We start from the raw sequence: 21,480 nt of genomic DNA on the forward strand, positions 1-21,480 counted from the left end.
TCTGCAATATATTAAATTTCTGCTATAAAAAGTTTGTAAAAAGAACGTATCTATTTTCTCCAGTATTTTTACTCTATACATGAGCGAAAGATCTTGCAGAGCAGCTCATTAAAAAAAGAATTAACAACCTATCATAATCTCGCAGAACCAATCTTTCCCCTGCTACTATCTTACTAAAAATGTCCATATTAAAGACAACCTTGAGGCAAGTTTTTAAAAATAAATTATTTCACACAGTCCATAAGAAGGAATGATCACTAGAGATAGGATAGTTAAATTTATTTAAACACCTATAAATGAAGCTCTAAATGAATTTAATGGTGCATAGTAAATTTAAAAGTTACTTCATGGACAGCAGAATTACCAAAATCTAGTACTATTAATGAAGTTTCTCTAACTAGTAACAAGCCACTCACTGAAAGAACTCAGCTACTGAGGAACACAGAGTCCTTTAAAGGAACTTCAGGTATGTACATATATATCTTCAAAAATACCACAATTACACACAAATCTTTCATCTTTACTCCTTTTTTTCTTCTTTCCTGATAATCTAGTTAGGGTTTTGGTGGGGTTTATTGCCTCTCAGGACAAAACATCTCCAGTGGTTTTAAGACAAATAAGTAACAAGAATGTAGTCAGTAAGGCAAAGAATTCTTCCTCCTGACTTCAAACAAATGTGCTAGCTCTAGAAATGAAAATAAAATCTACATAGATTAAGATTAAATAAGATTCTTCAGAAAAAGTACCCACCGCTGTGGCACTGAGATGCCACAATATGAGTAGAAGCTTTTTCTTCTCCACTGGGAAATCAGTATTTATTAATTCTTTCAGGATACAAAATTACTTGAAATGATGAACTGATGAATTTTGCACTATCCTTTATTAACATTTTCAGACATTTTTGCCCTCCCTTCATCTACTTTTATTTGCAGCCTTCTGAGCCACACAGAATGTCATGAATATTGGCTCTATGCTACTTCAGAAACTAATTACTCTCCGGTTGCAATGGATCTAACCAAGACAGCCATAAACCACGGAGGCTCTTAGAGGAAAGAGTTCACGTAAATGAGCGTGTTGTTAGTTCGTGCTGTGCAACATCTTATGACTATAATATCAGTTCCTTATTTCTTTTTCCTCCATATTTTAGAGACCATATTCTGCTTTTATCTCCACTGGTAACCTGCCCTGTCTGGAATAAATACATGGGCTAGGGAGAGACTAGAAATGGACAGATGAGAGGTAAGTTGGCCACGACTGCTTTGTGCAGCAGCATGTGCTTGGGTTAGGCTGAAGCGATCATGAGGCTCCAGCCTTAGTCATTCAAGTAGGGAAAGGGTTGTTTTAAACACAGGGCCAATCACTGGATTTATGCCACAGGCTACCCAGCTGGGTTTACACCACAGTGGGTAGCCCCAAAAGTACTTGGAGTGAATTTTTAAGTTGCCTTCATTCATCTTACTGTCTTTGTTTTTATATATCTCTTTATGCTTCTGGCTATCCTGGGGGAGAGTGACAAGTAAGCTCTGAGTGCCATGCCCTTTTCTTGCTGCTCAAGAGTTAGATAGGCACAAAGGTCTCAGCCGGGGACACATCTGGCTTGTGATTTATCTGGAGTGAATGGGAGATCCTCAGCGCAAAAGCGTCCTCACAAGAGTCAGGTAACTCACTTTCTACATATTATTGCCTCAGGGCACACAGCGCTGTAAAGTACGTGGAAAGATGTCCATTAAAGATTTACATCCCAGGGAAGGAAAAGCCCAGGAGACCCATTACAGAGAAGCACAGAGAGCTCTCAGAGACAAGCAGTCTCACAGGTTGCATCATTCCCAGATTTTAATTCTTGTAACAAATAAGTAGGAATACTCTACTGACAGAAGCAGTAGCAGTATGTGCCCACAGTACCTGTTCCTGCTTTGCTGTTCAAGTCTTGACTGCTATCAGAAACTGCAGGTGGCTCCAAGCCCAGGTATGCCTTTATCAGGAAGCTCAGTTCTGTGAATGCCTCATCCAATTCATCTGCAGAAGGGGATAAGCATTTCACGAAAAACAACCTTTCTTCAGTACAAAGACAGAAACCACAGAAGCCTGAGACAGAAATGCATTCGTAACTCATCTAGCTCATCTCTTTGGGAGAAAAATCTTCATCTTCATAAACAGCACATTCAAGCAAATAATCCGAAATTCAGCTCAGTTCTAGCTTTCTGCACTCAACTAAATATTCTCCTACAGTTTGCGTTACTGTGTTTTACTTTTTTTTTTTTAAAGCTATATTTAAATTGTAAGCTGCATATTCTGTGATCCATATGCCCTCAACAATAACTATAAATAGTATTTTTCATACCACGATGATATACATATTTCACCATCACTTTGATGAACCACAAAATCACCTCCACAAAAGGGCACAAAGAGAATGAATTAGATTCCTCTCCACCATCTGTTACTCTCAATCCCTAAATATCAAGAAGCAAACACTGGTTTTAATGAAATATTGACCACTCACACATTCCTTGTCTCAGGCTGGGGGATTTGAACAAGTTACGAAGTGGAAGAGTCCTGAGAACAAAATCTTTGCAGCAGCCTCTCCTTTATAGTGAGGCTGCATATCAGCTGTCATTTCAACACTTGAAAAGAGCCTATCTGCTCCACAGATAATTAGACCTGTTAGGTCAAAAGCACTTCTGACCTCTGTCCAGAAACCAACAGATAATTAGCACAGAACACTGAACATCCGATTAACATTCTCACAGGAGACAATACTTAGAGCTCCTGAGTTCAATTATTTGGTTTGCTTTCTTAGATGGACTTTAAGATAACTTGGACATAGCAGAGTAACTCAGTCCTAACAGATCTACAGAGCTTTTAGATTCTTGGGACAATAATTAACAAGGCAAATCAATCTATTGCTGTAAGAGTCCATCTATCGCTGCAATTTTAGGGGTCAGATTTATAGTATGAGATTAACTCACCTGTGTTCACAACTGCATCAAAGTATCCTGGAAAATCCTGACTTATTTTGATGTACATGTCCACTCTGGATACTGCCTCTTCAATCTCTGGCCTGCTGAATAATCCTTTCCTCCGCAGATGTCCCTCATATTTTTGTTTGTTCACTGGTACCACCAGAATATATCTGGGTTCAAAGTAGGTATTTTTCAAGCTGCGCACACCCTTTAAAATCAAACAGAAAAATGCAACGTTTTGTTCCTGAAACTGAGTGCCTTTTGAATGTATAGCTGAGCTCGGGACAACTCTGTCCTGAATCCAAAGTCTCACATCTGGCATTCAACTTTATAAAAGAAGCAAGTTCAAAAGGATACCTGTGTCTGCATGCTAGGACCTTCAAAAGACAAGGTCTTATTAAATGATGCACATAACGGTACCAATCCTGAATTTACAAGTTTTCCTTTGCACCAACTCATATTTTAAAGAATCTTTTCTCTCTCCCTCTATACGTACAAAACAGAGCACTGTAATCACATAGCCCTGTAACATGGTCTCACCACTGCTTGTGACAGGCCACAAGATTCCCACCAAGTTTTCAAGGCTTCAGGACTCAGCCTTGTCCTGCTGTCTGAAAATTTCTTTGTTTGACTTGCCCGTATCTTTGTTTTACTTGGCTTAGCTGTGACAGCAATTCCTCTTGTTGACCAGGTGTCTTTATCTAATTTGTTTTACTTTTATCTACATGTGGTAAAGTCATAGCTTTATATAGATAGCTGTAACAAGCCCTTGTTCCAGGTAGAATGAGATGTTTATGACTCAACATAATAACTTAGTGTGGATAAATACAGGCCTGGCATGATAGCAGAGACCTTGAGAAGTGGAGACATGGGACATGATGTAAAGGAGTACAGGCATGGAACGATAAGAGAAGGGGCACAGGCTTGACACCAGAGACCTCACAGCTGTAAACATGTCAGTGAGGGTCAGTTGAAAAATACAGACCTGAGGCTGGACAAAACTGGTTTTAGGGCAAAAAAGAAATAGTATCTGGCATAACAGACACTGTATAATAAATTCAGATGTAACCTGGGGCTGCAGACCAATGGAAAATGAGAAAGGCATAGATGTGTATTACCAAACATATAAACAAGACCTCAAGAGGATCCTGGGAAGAGAAAGAAGAAACTATCAACACAAATATCCTTCCAGCAAAGGACCTGGATGTTGACAACTTATTGTAACTCCCCCCCAGTAACAACAGCAAAGGGAAACCACCAACCTTAGAGCCCAAAGGGGCAGTGAAAGGGTGAGCACAACACCAGGAAAACAGGCAGAAACCAAGGAGTATGTGTTACAGTTTTAATTGTATTACAAATTGTGACTTTTTCAGTGTATAAATACTCTAAATTATTCTACTTCTTCCTGTAATAATTAGATCTAGACTAATAATGATTAGACAGTTAATGTTTCCATCCTATTAACAATAAATTCTCGGCTTTGCTTAAATATATAAGGTGTGCATCCTCTATTACCTTGACCTATATGAGGTCAAGAATGATCAAAGGGCTGCCTGAGTTGCAGATGCCAATCCATTTAACACAGCTCCATCTCTTCAGTTTACAACATGGGGTTACAGAAAAGATACAACTAGCATTTTATCTTGCTTCCTTTGACTCCACAGCCTAAGTGACTGGATAACCAGCAATAGGAGTAACGGAGAGTGGTCTCTGGCAGAGTGTACTCACCATGATGTACTCCCATTTCTGGCAGCATAATGAGCCACGTGAGCCACTCTTCCACTACACCCTTGGCCGGACCATGCAGATCCTTCAGCTACTATCGAGATATTCATGGCCAGACAAGCAAAGGAACAGCACTGCGAACGTGCTTTCTCCAGTACGCACTGTGTGTCAGAACTGCAGCAGCTTCACAAATTGCAAGTGTGGACTCAGCAAGATTTTACTGTTAAAATTTGTGTCAGTCTCCTTTATCGGTAAAAGATATACTGTAGATTAAAGGGAATGAACAGCTCTAAATTTTTAGTCTCAATCCATGGACCATAATTAAAATTTCTTTTAATAGTGCTAAATCACTTTTGTTATGAGCCTAGCAGAAGATAATGGAGTTGGATAACTTCTATTCACATACATAACTCACCATTATTGTTTCTCATCTGCTAGCAGAGTCCACAGTGATACAAGACTGTGCATAATTACTACGTGATCCTGAAACTTCATTGACAAAGGAGTTTCTTAGCTCTCTGTCCATGACAACAGCTTCAGTAATATCCAGTAAAAAATATGAACGCTCTCCATGTCACTGGGCTAACCTCCTTATGAATAAACATGAATTTCCATTAAATTCTTTCTCCTAAATTATTTGAGAACACATCTACTTTGTGAAGAACTGACAGTTTTAAAAGGCACCCCACTCCATCATATTTCATCTTCTCCTGTTTTTCTTCCCTTGTAAATTCAGGGTCTGCCTGGCAAGACAACAAACATATTCGATGCCTATTGCAATCAGTGGAGACTGAAGGTGATTCACAGTTCTGACAAGACAGGGGAAAAAGAAGAAATGGAACTGAACTACACAGAGATTCAAAGTAACAGGCCCTTAAGAGGACTGCGGCACTAAATTGTTGACCATTTGAGCAATGAGCTACTGATTTATTTATTTATTTTTCTCTCTGACATGCTGCTATTCAGTTATTTGTATGTTCCTATGCAAGCCAATAAACACGTACAGACTCTTTGACCTACAAAGGATCTAAAACTCCTTACAGACACTCAGGTTCTTTTCTAAAAACTAGTTTTCCAACCATCAGTTTCACAAACAAACTAATCATCCTACAATGAATGAAATTTAATATCAATTTTTGCTCAAGTCTCCCTAGTCATTCCCCTAACTGTGGATGCACAACTTAGTAACCTAAGTCAGAACTGCAGTCTCCTACATTTATTTCTTTTACATCTCTACTATTTTTTCCCATCTATCAAAGAGTGCAGTAGCATCTACAGACTTGTAGTAAACCCCCAGAGGTCAAGCTGAGCCCTGCAGAGGTACAGCAACAATCAGCATCATATTTTGGGCACTCTGTAGTGTGTCTCATTCTAAAAGCTCATATAGATGGAGCTTACTTTGTAGGAAGAATTTGGAAGGAAATGAAGCCTGTCTTTCATTTTTGTCACCTCAATCCCTAGCTAGCAAGCCTTCATCTAAGATAATGAAAAGTACTTAATTAGAAAATTAGCTAAAAATTTATTCTTTGGGGATTCCAGCAGACAGGTTTTGATACTTTGTCATGACATCGCTTCCTAATGCAGCCAGACTCCTGAGATTCTGACATCTGTGCACATGCACCCAACAAATCTCAGAGAGGGTAAAGCAATCACTCACAGAGATTGCATCGTTTAACACTTCTGCCCAAAATATTGCCTCTGGCCTGCATGCATCCTCCACTGCTTCACTGGAAAGGAGAAGCATGACATCCTTTTATATGGGGGGGGGCGTTTAGTAGGCATGCAGCTCTAGACTAGTTCACCTGTAAGCTGGGGATAGGTGGAAAGAACATGGATGAAGAGCTGAGGGTACTGTGATGGAAATACTGGTGACATGGCGGGAAGATAAGGCTACTGAATTTGAAAAACCTGACTAAGAAATTTTAAGAAGCCATCTGGAGGACACATCTGACTAAATGTGGGTATCTATAAAGGAAATGCTAGGTACTGTTCATGTACAGACCACGGAGAGCTACTTGATGCATGCAGAGGAGTTAAAGATACAGTTTATCTGACTAAACAACTGTATCTCCAGTGACACTAAGGCAGCCCACACAACTCATCCGAATCTATCAGCAGCAGTGGTAGGCTGGGCAGAAGGCCATAGGATGTCTCTTATGTCACTAAGTTGCTATGTCCAGGCTGCTGAAGCAAACCTTAGTCAAAGTGCATGATTTTTTCTCCAGAGCAGTTCTCACAAAACACCTTATTCAAAAATGGTTAAGCAATACGCAATCCTTACCTCTATTTCTAAGTGAACACACGTTGCAAGACCCTCTCTGGCAATTGATTCCACAGTGTCTCTTCCAAGGCCGTAGTAACAGCCACTGTATTTAAAGGTTGCTATAAACTTCCCCTGAAATTCAAAACAGTGAGCACAATGACAAAAGGAAATATTGTACTGAAAACAACTTTCTTAAAGGAGAGTAATCTCTGTGGACTTCCTCTCTTTCTCTTCCAGCAAAGTTTCTCCCTGCCTAAATCATCAATACTAATGAGGCCAATGGGAGCACAAAATTTGCAGAGAAGAGCAGAGAAGGGCCTGCAGGGTATGGGCTTGTGCATTGTTCATGGAAAACAAAACACTAGTGCCTTGAAAACAAGCTGCTGACAGGTTACAGCTTTCATTGGTTATTCATTCACGCTGTAAAGAAAGCGAGATGTAAAGCAAAAGGGGCATCCTTCTTTTGACATTACATCAAACCATACGGCGACGCCATGTAAAACAGAAGATGCCAAAGAAAAGAGGACAGAAACAATCCCGCAAGGAGAATGCATAATTGGCCAAAAAATTTCAAAGTTAATAACTGACAACTGAAAATTTGGGTCCCAGTAGTACGTCTAGAGAAATGAAGGCAGATTATATTAAACTCCCCGATTGCTGAGAGTTACCGTTAAGAACCAGATCAGTTGCTTAACACTGTGTTGGCTCCCCTGTTTGTATATGTACAAATAATGAGCTCTGTTGTGGCTTTTCATGCCAAAGTTTTATTGCAGGCAGCAAAAGGCATCAGAAGCAATAGCTGGAGGCACACTGCCTTCAGAGAGGAACACGATGCCTTTAGGGGGACAGAAGGGTGATTTGCTAAACTTTTAAAAGACTGCATTCCCTGCGGGGTTGCTAGAAGATTGGAAAAAAAAAATGGCAGTTATTTCATGAGTTTTTGCTTCTGGTACCCATACTAGATACTTGCATAGGCAAATAAGCTTATTTCTACATTATAATAGTGTCTAAAAATTCCTGCTGACCACTATGCCAACTTAATGGTTTCTATATATGCATACAGAAGAAAAAAACAATATAAATGTACAATGAATTTCTGGTCACTGTGTATGTACTTAAGCCACATAACTGTGAGTGAAAGGGCATGCAAACAAAGACACAAACTTCAAAAAATAAAAAAATAACATCAGAGCTGGATGGAAAAGTTGAGTTCACACTGACTGTAGGAAACAGGCCTAGCAGAATACTAGTCAGGTACTCACTGTGTTCAACATTTTGTCAAACACTTCTTGAGAAACAAAATAGTAATCAAGTCTGTTTTCTTCACCAAAGTAAGCTGCCCTGGTGGTATGACAGGGGCTGGAAGATATATAGTATAATAAAGAAATAACCTGTTTTCAATCATAGAAGCAGCTATGGAATAGGAGGGGGGAAAAGGGAGAATACTACAAATCATTTTATTTTTAAGAAGAGAAGAAATATGAGAAATATAAAGAGGTGCAAATCATACCACTAATGCTGCATATTTGAAAGATTAACCCATAAATACACAAAAAAAGTTTAAATGTAACATTACATTTTGGCTATAAATCCCCTCCAACCCGGGATAGCCTGAGCTGAAGCTGTCACAGTGCCCTGTAATAGAGAAATGCTGAAACCATTTTTCTCTAGTGATGTCAGCTTGTGAATGATATAAAGTAGAACCCTAAATATGGAAAAGGAGACTAGGAGTTAGGCTGACCTCCAAGGTTAAGAGATATAAAGTCCAATCTTTAAATAGTGCCCCATTATTAAGGGGAGAAACAATCCCCAAACAGGGGAGATAAGTGGGACACAAGGCAGGGAAAGTAGTCGCCTGCCACCACGTAAGGATAATAGGATAAACCTCAGATATGTGAACTTATTACCAGGGTGAAACACTAAAACAAAACAGAACAGAACCAAAACAACAACCACCAAAAAATGGCTAAGACAGTGCACGTTGCAACTTTGGATTAAACTAATTAGTAGCTCATGTTCTTAGGAAATAATGTTTTGCTAATTGTTTCTGGTTTGGCTTTATTTTTAGTTTTACATTGTAGGATACCAGGAACAGAAGTGTGATGGGGAACTCTAGCATTGATTCACACTGAGAACATTTCATCTCCTTGACTTTTGTTGGACTATCCTGGAAAACATGGAAAAAAAAAAATATATATCCCACCTGCTAGTATACCACCTACTAGGCTCACCCTGCATTGCCACATTTTTTGCTTGATGATAATGCTACATTGAAAATACAATTATTTAACGCTTTTTCCTGTTCCCCAAGGCATGGGGACTTCTAGCAATACAATTTCTTTCCCTGTTTTTCTTGCTTTCTGAGAATTTTCCTAAAAAAATGGAGAAGTATATACAACCAACAGAAACCAAAAAAACAAAACAACTTATTCTCCCCCCCCCCCCCCCCTTATATTGAGATCTAACAGTGAACAAATTAATTTTGGTTCGTTTATTTAAGATAGCTGAGTTATAAACCACTAAGAATTTTAGTTTATAACATTGAGCTTGACAGATCTTAATTATCACAGCATTGGAGGGTAACACTTCTTTTTTTTAATCATGAAGATATGGCAAATGAGGACAGCGTGCTACTCATGGACTCTGTAAAATTTCACTTCAGAGGCCTGATTTTATTTTTTATTTTTTTTAAAAAGATATTATGAATGCATCCACCTTTAAAGGTCAATCTTGAGTACTACCCAGATGGTTTGAGGGTCCAATTTCACTTTATTTTTTGAAACACTTTTAAACGTTACAACCCTTTTTAATTGCAAGGCCATGTTTACATTCAAACTGCCAGGGTATGTTGCATGAAATACATTTTTAATGAGTGGAATGTTTGAAATTTAAAAGAGTAAGCCATAAAATTGCTTAAATCTCCACTGAATAATTAAAATACAACTTTGCTTTATGGTTGCAATTTTCTGCTCTGTTAAGATTCTGTCTCTATCCCCTTTTTTTCCCCTCATGCATAAAACTTTTAGGAAATAAAATACACAGTATAAAAACAATGCTCCTAAGAAAACACACAGTGCTTGGAAAATTTCAATTGGCATTCAGTTAGTTTATAATTTCTCATCTAGTCATTCAAAACATAGTAGTATCTTTAAAGAAAGGCAAAAAGATATTTTTCCAGTCCCATAACTTCTCAGATCTTTTCTTAAAATGTCCTTTTGTTTTGCCAGTGTAATGACTTAATTCAGCATGTGGCTATAATCTGAGTACACTGCAGACATGTAGGATTCTTCACTGTGGAGTATTACGTTAGAGAAGAAGGCTACTACTAGACATCCCATCAACACGTAGGTTGTGGTCCTAACTCTGAGGAATTATTCTCGTAAATACATAAGCCCATGGTACTTTTCTTGCAACTGACTTACTCAGTACATAGGAGTGCACAAATAGGGGTCCAAGATGTGGTAAATGCTATTATACATATGAAAGCACGGTCAAAGTATGATAAAAAAAAATGGGTAAAATTGTGTAATTATAAAAAAATAACAACAAAAAAAGAGAAAATAGAGGGGAGACAAAATAATTAGAATACGGGATTTCAGATCAAAGACATGCATCATAGGTAGGACCTACAAAAGTTATGTATTGTGAATAATGGGATGGGTGGACACGAGGAACATCTTTCACCACCTAATTTTAGGTGGCAGATAGCAGTGATCTAACTTAGTCAGAATTCCTATCTACTGTGTACTGAAAATAGACATATAGCTCAGGTAAATGTTTCACAAAGGGAAAATCTTCCCTTGAAAGAGCTGGTTTCTCTCCACTGAATACCCAGGAAGCCCAAGGCTGCAAGGATCCTAATTCAGGCCTTTCCAATAGGGAAAATTAGTCCTCCCAGCAGGTGGTGAAGACTGAAAGGTGCTATTTACTTTGATAACACCACTTGCAGGATAATAAACTGGTCCAGCAATTGCACTTGCTTCCTTGCCTAGCTTCAGGATGCAGCGTGCACATGCATGCTAACGTGTTTACATGCAGGTACATTCCAAAAATTAAGAGAAATCTATACATATCTAAACAGATGTTTAGGTTGAGGGGCATATGTGAGCAGAGATAGAACAGATCAATAAAAGGAGCTCTAAACGACACTTTTTGTTTGCTTCTTTGCTGTTCACCTTTGAAAAGAACAAGATAATTTAAATGGCTTTTCTTTTTAAGAAAGTATTTGATGGCTTCAGGCAATCAAGCACCGGGAAAAGATTAAATGCAAGGCAACAAACATTTATGGGTTGTCTTTAACTTTTAACTTCTTTAAAAAAAAAAAAAAAAAAAAAACAGGAGCAATTTCAGCCTTGATCACTTTGTGTTCTTTTAACCTTAAGGAGCAAACTTACCCAAATCTGAAGAAATTATTAAACTGTCTGCATATCCTATGAGTAAGCTCTCTCTTACCACAGGCTAGAGGTCCAACTAATACCAGCATGGGGTAGGGAGCATCAAGACTAGGTAGAGTGCTACAAGAAAGGAAAACAAGGAGCCATTATATTACGTGCAAATAAAGTCTTCAGCAACTTTGTATAAAGCCTCTGCGGAGACTTCATCATCATTTCTACTAATCTCATCTGTCTATCACACTGTTCACATTGTTCTCAGCGTAGACAAAAATTGTGAAAAGTGTGTGCTCAGTTTGATATGTTCCAAACACAAAAATAGCACAAAATACCACATTAAAGACCCCTGGGTCTCTTTTGCCAAAGGAATAATGTTATGTGTACTATAATCTTCTCTGATTTATAGTCTTTTCTAAAGCTTCCTCTGCAGTTACAGTATTGCTGGGTTTTGTTTAAGAGTTTTCCGACTCTATTGCAGGGACGGTAATATTTTAATGATCAGGATAATAAGCCTGGCATGAACCTGGACTCAATCCCACAAACCTTTATGCACTCCTGCATATAATCTTGCTGACTTCCACGGCCTTGCCAGATGAAGGTGGCAATTTGTAAAGAGCTCTTCAATTCAGTATAATGAGAGACACCAAGACCCTTAAACTCCTCCGAACACAAATAACACTCCAATGAAAGAAAGCAAAGTGTTGCAAAAATACAAAGCCTTCACTTAGGCTCCATTTTCTCCATGCTGAGCAGATGGTTAGATCACCGAATTTCCACTTCCAGCTGTAAAGACTAGAATAAATGGCATTTTTGCACTTCTGAAAGTCCAGCAATCGAGGCATCTAAAAATGGAATGCAACTTTGGACTCTCATTTTTAAATTTCAGCTAGACTGTAAGATCATGCCATTTGATGACGTGTCAGAAATAGTTGGAATCATTTCAAAACCACTTAGTTTTAACTAATGAGTACTTTTAACTCGATTTAAATTTTAAGGTGGAAGAAAAACACCTCTGTGCACTAAGAGTACATTTAATGTTATTTAAAACAGGTGAATGTAAATTCCTGAAAACAGATTTTCTTTCTTTTAACTTTTCTCTTACAAGTGCCTAGCTCCATAAGAAGTAATGATAATCATCCAATACAAGCATGGGGGAAAAATCACAGTAATGGCTTTACTCCTATTTTAGGCGCAGCAAAACAACTCTATTTTCTACCTGATTATATGTACATAATAGGGCTTGATGTTTCAGAAGTACTACGATAATAATGCAATTCAGTCTCCTAATTCTCCTATGGAGTAGGTAAGTGCTATCCTCCCAGAAGAAATAGCAGACACACCTAATAAATTGACCGGCTCAAGGCTGTACACATGTGCTGTTACTAAACTGTAAAATGAATCCAGATCGTGGTCCGGTGTTCCTTTCTCTAGCCTATTTTAAAGCAAGACAGCAGCAGAACCTTTGGGAGACCGAAGGTATTTTTCTTACTGTGCCGGTTGGTGACATTTACAAAACAACAGACAGCATTAGCACAGCAAGCTTATTAGCACAATATACTTGGGATTCTAATTCCCTTTAAATAAATTCCCATTGCTGGAACAGAAGAACACATCCTCAAATTCCTTGGGTTTATTATGTCATGGAGAACATTTACATAATACAATCTCTCATTACATCACCACTTACTGATTGTCAAAAGATAACCTAAAAGCTCTGGTTTTCCTATAACTTGTAAGCAGATTGTAGTAAAGACTCCTTGGCTCATTTGATGTTCATCTTTCAACTTTTTTTGACTTTGGTGAGTAGAACAATACACTGCTGTGCAAGATTAATAGGTTTCAAGGCCAGAAGGGACTACTGTCATCGTCTAGTCAGCCCCCCTCATCGCACTGGCTACAGGATTTCCCCAAGTCGGTTCTTGTTTCAAGGAGTTCTGCTAGAGCATATTTTAATTACAACGTTCCCGTTGTGGAGAATTCGTGGTACCCCTGATAAATTGTTCCACTAATTAATTACTACCATAACTTTTAACAATCATGTCCTATTTCTTCTCTGAATGAATTTATCCTTGATAGCCAGATACCAAGCCTCTTCACGTGCTTGCCCGATAGACTGAAGAGCCCACTGTTATTACACTTCTGCTCCCCACGTAGCAGTTATAACTAAGTCAAGCCTCTTTTTAAATGTCACATGCATTTATAGTTGGGGTAAAATATACATAATATTGTGCAGTGATGTGTTGTCACGCTATTAGAGAATCACAAAGCACACAGACAGAGGGAATGGCGTAAAAAACTTAATGTTTTCTGACTGGGGCATGCAACAATATCACTTTTTCCTTTGATTTCAGTCTTTATTTTTAATGGAAATATTACTAAACAGAATTAATTATAATCTCATCTAAAAAGATAGATGCAAATGAACGATACCAATCTGGTTCCAATAGGCATTTTATAGTGCAGAAGACTAACTCATCATCATTAGGAGGATTTCATTAATGACTGTGTTGTGTGTTTTCCAGCTGAGCATGGGCAAACATTCAAGGCATCATTAACAATTTTGGTCAGCACCATAAATACTGGTCTGCATGTTTACATGTTTGTATATATAGTCCCTCTGATAGGAGACAGAATTGTTTTTTTCCAGCAATGAAGATGCACAAACACAACCCAATAAACAAATATTTAAATAGGGGCTATGTCTGCACTGGAAAAAATCCATGCCTTCAGGTAAAACTATTGTGTTTTATTTTTTGAAAAAAAAAAAAATCTCCAATCCTGCAAGACAGTCAATAACTTCTTGGCATTTTTTTTTTTTATAGGCTGAAGAGCCTTCTCAGAGCTATCATCGCCACGGGGATGGTATCTATCTTTCATCATCAAGCCCATAAAAAAGCCACAAGACATGCAATACAGATATTCTAAAAATTTAAATTGAGTTGCTAAATCATGAATCTTAATCATGCATCTCATGTGTTCAATTTTGGACCTCTCAGTACAAGAAAGACATCGAAGCCCTGGAACGTGTCCAGAGAAGGGCTACGAAGCTGGTGAAGGGCCTGGAACACGAGTCCTGTGCAGAGCGGCTGAGGGAGCTGGAACAGAGGAGGCCATGAGGATGATGAAGGGGCTGGAGCCCCTCTGCTGTGGAGCCAGGCTGAGGGAGCTGGGGGTGCTCAGCCTGGAGAAGAGAAGGCTCCGGGGAGAGCTCCCAGCGGGCTGCTAGGGCCTGAAGGGGCTGCAGGAGAGCTGGGGAGGGACTCTGTGGGGGGGTTGTAGGGATAGAACAAGAAGGAATGGCTTTAAACTGAAGGAAGGTAAATTTAGATTAGATATAAGGAAGAAATTCTTTATTATGAGGGCGGTGAGGCCCTGGCCCAGGCTGCCCAGAGGAGCTGTGGCTGCCCCATCCCTGGGGGTGCCCAAGGCCAGGCTGGATGGGGCTGGGGGCAGCCTGGGCTGGTGGGAGGTGTCCCTGCCATGGCAGGGGCTGGGATGAGATGGGCTTTGAGGTCCCTTCCAACGCAAACCAGTCTAAATGGTGCTAAGACGGGCTGTTGGGCACAAAAGCTGATCTCAACATCCACTGTAGTTGATATAATTACAAACAACAAATATGTCACAGTATCTTCCACCATGGTGCGTCAAAGCACCTTCCAAACTTTTACCAAGCAAATATCATAACTCATCTGCAGAGCAGCACAGTATGGTGACTTCCATTTTCTAGATGAGAATGGAGACAGAGAGAAGTCACCTGGCATGACAACAGCAATGTCAGAAAGGGAACATTGATCTGTCTCTCCCTTCTGTGCTTTAAATAGCAGTCAGCATCATCTCCTCCCACAGGCAAGAAGTCGCTGGACTTCCTTAAGTACAAACTTGAAAATTTCACCTTATGAACAGAAAACATGCCCCAAAGCCACAAAATAAAGCCATTTTGCTCACAATGCGATGCCAGTAGTGTGTAGAGGACTAAGCAGGATAGGAAGAAATGTTTTACAGCTCTCTTCTCTCTCAAGAGACTTTCAAATTGCCTTTGGGTATTGATAGAAATTTTCCATCTTTCATTTATGGTGTAAATGACCATCTGTTTCAACAGATTGTTTAAAAGAAATAGAGTTGTGGACAATCTGTCTCAGACTTCAGAGGTGAATGACTAACTTCATTTCATAATCAATTTCAACCAAACAAGATTTGCGTAATTTCCAGACTGCTAAAAAAAAATACTGTGGAACATCTCCTCTTCATTAGACTAATTTAAAGGTGGGAGAGGGACAGAAAAATGTCCCTCTAAATATGACAACATATTCTGCTTTACTTGAGTGCCACCCTCAGGAGCAGACGTGAAGTGGAGGTAAGCTTACCTGTCAAAGATTCGCTGGGGCTGCAGCATGCTATACATAATCTGAGTCATATGATCGTTAGCAGCGACAACTTCTGGAGGAGGATCATATTTATTCACAGCATCAACCTGTTTCCAGATTTTAGGACCAAAAAAAAGAAGAAGAGTAGTGATGTAACTCTTCCCAGCTTTAATATGCTTCTCAGATCACTATGAATAACGACGGCCTCATGTTTATGAGGGTCAGTCTTCATATTTGGCTTGTCTATAAGCACTCCACTACATAAATCTTTTCAGGAGATTTAAACACAATTTGATAGATGGATGGAAGGCAGCCAGAAGTAGCTCACCATCATTAATACATTCAACCTTTTACTGGAAAGAAAACAGGATGCTATACAAGATATAAAGTAATTCTGCTTAGGTTTTAATTATCCATTAATTTGCATCCTTTCATGCTAGTGGAAGATGCCAAACTAAAATCTTTAGGGACTGAAGCCATTCATTTATTCGTTAGACGAGGAACAGAATGGGCATTAATAACATAAGCAAACTGCAGTTTTCTCCTGACAATGCATTTCTGTCTTTCCTGGGAGGAAAAGCATTCAAACTCCAAGGATTCTCCCCATTCATTCTCTTAAAATTCTATTGAGGGTACTGACCTCTGTTGGGCTGTATTTATTTATTTTTATTATTAATGTTATCCACTCCTAGAATATCCTGAGGAGAGGATTTTCTGAGGAGAGGATTTTCTGAAATAACTTTAATCATCCAAAAGTTAATGCTCGTCTAGATCAGTCATCTAGGCTTACTTTTACAGTCCATAAAGAAAGAAAAATTTATTTAATGGATTCAAAATGTTGTTGGAAGGAATGCAGACTGACACAAGAAAGAATAAGATCAACATCTCGGGTAGGCGGGGTAAATTACACTCTGATATCATCCACTCTCTGTGCTCATGATAGCAAGCGCCTGGCATTAAATGTGAACCCTGATACTTATGCAACTACGAGTGATGAATTTCCTTGAAGGACCACTTTTTGAGAATACTTCCTTCATATCCAGCCCCAATTTACAACCTTTAATCCCAACAGTTCTAGCGTGGCCCCCAAATGGTACACAGAGCAATCAAATTATACTAAAAACAGCACAAGAGGAAATGGTTTCTATTCCAACAGAATGTTACTGTAAGCAGTCTGAGGATTTATTTGGGGTTATTTGTAAAAAAAAAAAAAAAAAAAAATTTTACAGAGAAAGCTGTATGGAGTAGAATTGGAGACAAGCATCATTGGAACTTTCAGAGTTCACTTTTCAGTACACAACATTGAAAAAGAATAACAGTATTTTAGAGGTAGCACAGTGGTTGGCACATAGTATTTCATGAGCATAGCTTCCTGTTTAGATTCACTAACTGCTAAACAATGGCTGCTAAATAAATATTTCTTTATGAAACAAAGCTTTTAGTAAGTTTTGTATTTTTAAATACTACAAAAGCTCCAGAAATTCTGTAGATACACAGCTAGATTTAGAAGCAAAAGTCTCTGAATTTGTAGTCTATCTTATAGCCTGAAACAAGGGAGATTTGTGACACCCAAATGTGAACAAACCTGATTTGCATACGTTTTTTCGGATTTGCATTCTTTATTTAGAAACATTCCAGAATGATATGCTTACGTACCTTCTCTTCCACTGAAATCTTCTTGAGATCCAGTTCTGTTAATTGTGGCAACATGAATATCACCAAGAGCCAGTAATCTGTTTGCTCCTGAAGGAAAAAGTTTCCACTTTGACATACACTGCTTAACTTCATCAGTCTAATATTTCATTTCCATTGGCTAAAGTTAAATTGGCCTTAACATATTGCAATATAAAAAGCTTTTTACCCTGAAGGATGTCAATACACTGTACGAACAGACCCCCCTGCATAAGTGTAGCTTCTGCAACAAAAGCTAATAGCTGTTCAAAAGTCTGCAATTACATTGTTCGAAAGGTCAGGATGGGAATTTAAAAAAACGACAAAAAAAAAACCACACACCACTGAACATACTAGAACACCAAGAAAGACTTCTGGAGAACAAAAAACATTATCTATACTGGACTATGTAATAAACTATATCTAATACTTCTGACCTTAGAAGAACTATAGGAATTTAAAAGAGAATTTGCATTATAAATTCACTGTTATATATGCTTTTAAGTCTGAGACAATAAAAAAGAGTAATTAAAAATCAAATAAAAAGCTGATACTGATAACTGAAATTCAAATGGCAGTATTAAGATGATGTTTGTGTACGTTACTAAAATAGTAATTTAAAGGGATGGGATGAGAATCTGCTTAGGAGGAGGTCGTCTAAACAGAAAAAGGGTTTCAGACTGTGGAGGAGGCCCAGGACAGCCTGTTTCAGGCATTTTTCCTGCTAATTTCATTGTGCACCACAACAGATCGTTCTCAAGAAAGTCAATATAGAACTGGCAGTTACAGGAAGGAGAAGTTAAACCCTTAACATTTTTCTTCTGACACAGGAAATATCTTTGAGTGAGGTTTGTGAAGACTGTATGATGAATATATATTTTAATTATAATTCTTAAATATGCATTTCACAGAGGCAAAGGGTGAAGTGTATTGGATTTATGGTGAGGTTTTGGTAGCAAGGGGGCTGCAGGGGCGGCCTCTGTGATAAGACACCGGGGCTGTCCCCATGTCAGACAGTGTTCCAGCTGGCTCCAAAATGGAGCTGGCCAACAGTGAACCCACTCTAAAGATGCCTCTGTGCTAACATTTAAGAAAGGGTAAGAAACACTGCATAGCAGTTATGAGAGAGAAGTGAGAAAAATGCGAGAGAAAACCCTGCCGACACCAAGATCAGTGAAGAAGGAGGGAGAAGAGTAGAGAGGTTCCCTGCAGCCTGTGGAGGACCACATGGAGCAGATACCCACACTACAGCCCATGGGGGACACCACACTGCAGCAGGTTACGTGCCCTGAAGGACCTGCATCCCGTGGAGAGCCCATGCTGGAGCAGATTCCTGGAAGGAACTATGTCCCATGCAGGACCCTTGGTGGAGCAGTCTGCTCCTGAAGGACTACACCCCATGGAAAGGAGCCATGCTGGAGCAGTTCTAGAACTGTAGCACAAGGGAAGGACCTGCGCTGGAACAGTTCATGAAATACTGCATCCTATGGGAGGGACACCATGCTGGAGCGGGCAAAAAGTTTGAGGACAAAGAAGCAGCAGAGACAAAATGCTGTGAACTGACCACAAGCCCCTATTCACTATTCCTCAGAGGAAGGAGGAGAAAGAAGAGTCAGGAGTGAAGTCAAGCCAGGGAAGAAGGCAGAGAGGAGATGTTTTATTTTTTTCTTGCTATCCTATTCTATTTTTAGTTGGCAATAAATTAAATTAATCTTCCCCAAGTCAAATTTGTTTTGCCCATGATCATAACTGGTGAGTGATCTCCCTGTCCGTATATTGACTCACGAGCTTTTTCATCTTTTTTCCAATCTTGCTGAGGAGGGGGAGTGAAAGAGCAGCTTGGTGGGCACCTGGCAGCCAGCCGAGGTCAATCCGCCAGAAGTTCAGACAATTTAGAAATCACAAAAGTCAGGACAGAATCATCTTTGATTATTCAGGACAAATTATAAATACAGTTGGTATCTCTGATATTGTGTAAATGTCACTGCCATTGATAAAATGGATGTTTAATTCATTGGTTGAAGAGTAACATGGGAGCCATAAAAGAGAACTGAGTAAATCCTAAAGAAGAAAAGCAGATACAGATTCCAGAGACTCATGATTTTATAAGGGTTACTGTTAAGTTCCTTTGAGCTTTTCCCACAAAGAAGTCTGTACATTCAAAGCAAATGAAGGAGGGTTCTCTTACCAAACAAAAATCATTGCATACTATGAATATGAAAGTATAAATGGATTCACAAGCGGAATTAATCAAATTCATGGATTTACTGTATTAAACATGATACATATACAGCATTCGTTCAGGAAGTTCCCAGAGAAAGGTGGGTAACCGTGCCAGGGGAACCATCATTCATTATTGCCTTGTTTCATCTACTCATTCCCTGAGATGACCTGGTCACTCTCAGAGACAAAAGGAAGCTAACTGGATTATGGTGGGATCCAAAAGACCAGCTCTAGGTTCATATTTTTTGCTTTGTCTTTACTCATTTCTTACCTGTACAGGATTTTTTAAAAGATTTAAAACTCTGAGGAGCGGCAGATCTTGAACACATTCAAGTTCACCCAGTTCAGCAATCTAATTAGTGACAGAAACAGAGCATAAATTAGCAGCAGAATCCACAATAACTACAGGGAAAAAAAAAAAAAAGAAGTTTTTTGATTCTTGTTCTTAAAATCTGGAAATAAAAAAAATCATTATACTCACAAAATGGGTATACATGTTAACTGCCTTCAATAAGGCACTTTGAGTCACAAAAGGCAGACAACTTGGATGTTAGCTGCAGAAGCAATATAACAGACAGTAATTTCGAACCACCTGTGTTTTTCCAGTTCTTTCAAATGTCAAGCCATAACACATTTAGCTTTTATGCGGCTGATGTGCTTAAGTGAGGCAATTCTGCGGTTATATTTGCGCTTCATGACTAGCACAAAAAATTCCTTCTAAGAAGAGTTTCTTTTCACTGGAGCTCCAGTTCATCCTACCTAACTTTCAGCACTTAACTGAAAAGCATCAGTAGAGTTGTCCTTGCCTCTATTTATGTCCAGAGAGTAATGCATCCCACTTAAGGACTCGTGCACAAAGAAGATCTGCACTCAGCCACTTCAGTGAATTATTAGAAGTTAAGCGTTATTAATTGGAGTTTGAGTGCCTGAAGCAAAGTCAGACTAGAGGCATTCATACTAGACCCTGAGTGAATAGTTGTAAGGCTATCAATTGAAACAAAATGGATCAAAATGGGTCATGTTGCTTTATTTTAGCCACCTGTAAGGTAGCCCAGATCTGTCACTTAACACAATTTTATAGTCAGTGGAGAGAGCCAGTTCCAGAGACCATCTGATCCATCCTAGGCTGGGATGAATTGCCTTGTAAAGGTGCCTGTTTTCCTTCTCCTGCTGAAAGGCTGAACCATCTCTAACTTCTAGTTGGCTTATGTAAGGTGTCTAAAAACATAAACCTTGATGATAGCCTAGACAATATTAATTTTGAGATAACAAGCCCATTGCTGAACAATTTTGGCTAGGTGAAGTGTCATTTGGGTGGATTTCCTAGTAAAGTCATTGAACACCAACAGCCCATATTTGAAAATCACCAAATAGATATGTGAGAGAGAGATTCTGCAGATAAACCCGTTGTGCCCATTTTTGAAAAAAATCAAGCACTTGATCATTCTGGATGGTGGTGAGCTGAAACAATTCAGATTATTATAACTCTGAAAATTACTTCCCTACACAAACAGCTCCACCAGAGTTTAATAAACCTTTTATATCAGGACCTGAAATAACATTTAGCTTCTCTCTTTATGCAGGGGTCAAAAAACATACACTTTTTGAATTCAGACATTTTAATTCATCACTGAGATTGTGTTTGCTTTAGCATTGTAGTTTTAGCCCCAGAACTTTTATGTTTTGGATGTTTTTGATGGGCCACAACATACATGCCGATGTCTAGATAACAGGCATCTTGCCCCTTACTATCATCTAAAAAGGAAAAATGAACAACACGTTGGCCCAGCACAGACAGCACGTGGGATGGCTCCAGGCTGAGGGACAATTCTACCTTGTGCATGCAGGAGAGAAGAAAAATTTGAGTGTTCTGTCCTGTG

General features: G+C 39.0%; 1 protein-coding gene across 3 annotated transcripts in view; it reads right to left on the reverse strand.

The window, feature by feature from the left end:
- LRGUK (leucine rich repeats and guanylate kinase domain containing) overlaps positions 1–21,480 on the reverse strand; it is a 50,120-nt gene that overhangs the window by 16,492 nt on the left and 12,148 nt on the right. For all 3 annotated transcript variants that reach the window (XM_040546002.1, XM_040546019.1, XM_040546012.1), the window contains 8 exons: positions 19,872–19,952; positions 17,363–17,449; positions 15,707–15,813; positions 11,346–11,465; positions 8,214–8,310; positions 6,970–7,083; positions 2,970–3,171; positions 1,903–2,016 (listed from right to left, as the gene is read on the reverse strand). In XM_040546002.1, the coding sequence (XP_040401936.1) occupies positions 1,903–2,016; positions 2,970–3,171; positions 6,970–7,083; positions 8,214–8,310; positions 11,346–11,465; positions 15,707–15,813; positions 17,363–17,449; positions 19,872–19,952 (922 nt within the window). The remainder of the gene's footprint in view (positions 1–1,902; positions 2,017–2,969; positions 3,172–6,969; positions 7,084–8,213; positions 8,311–11,345; positions 11,466–15,706; positions 15,814–17,362; positions 17,450–19,871; positions 19,953–21,480) is intronic.

The sequence above is a fragment of the Cygnus olor genome, chromosome 1 (assembly GCF_009769625.2).
Source record: "Cygnus olor isolate bCygOlo1 chromosome 1, bCygOlo1.pri.v2, whole genome shotgun sequence".
NCBI classification, from domain to species: Eukaryota; Metazoa; Chordata; class Aves; order Anseriformes; family Anatidae; genus Cygnus; species Cygnus olor.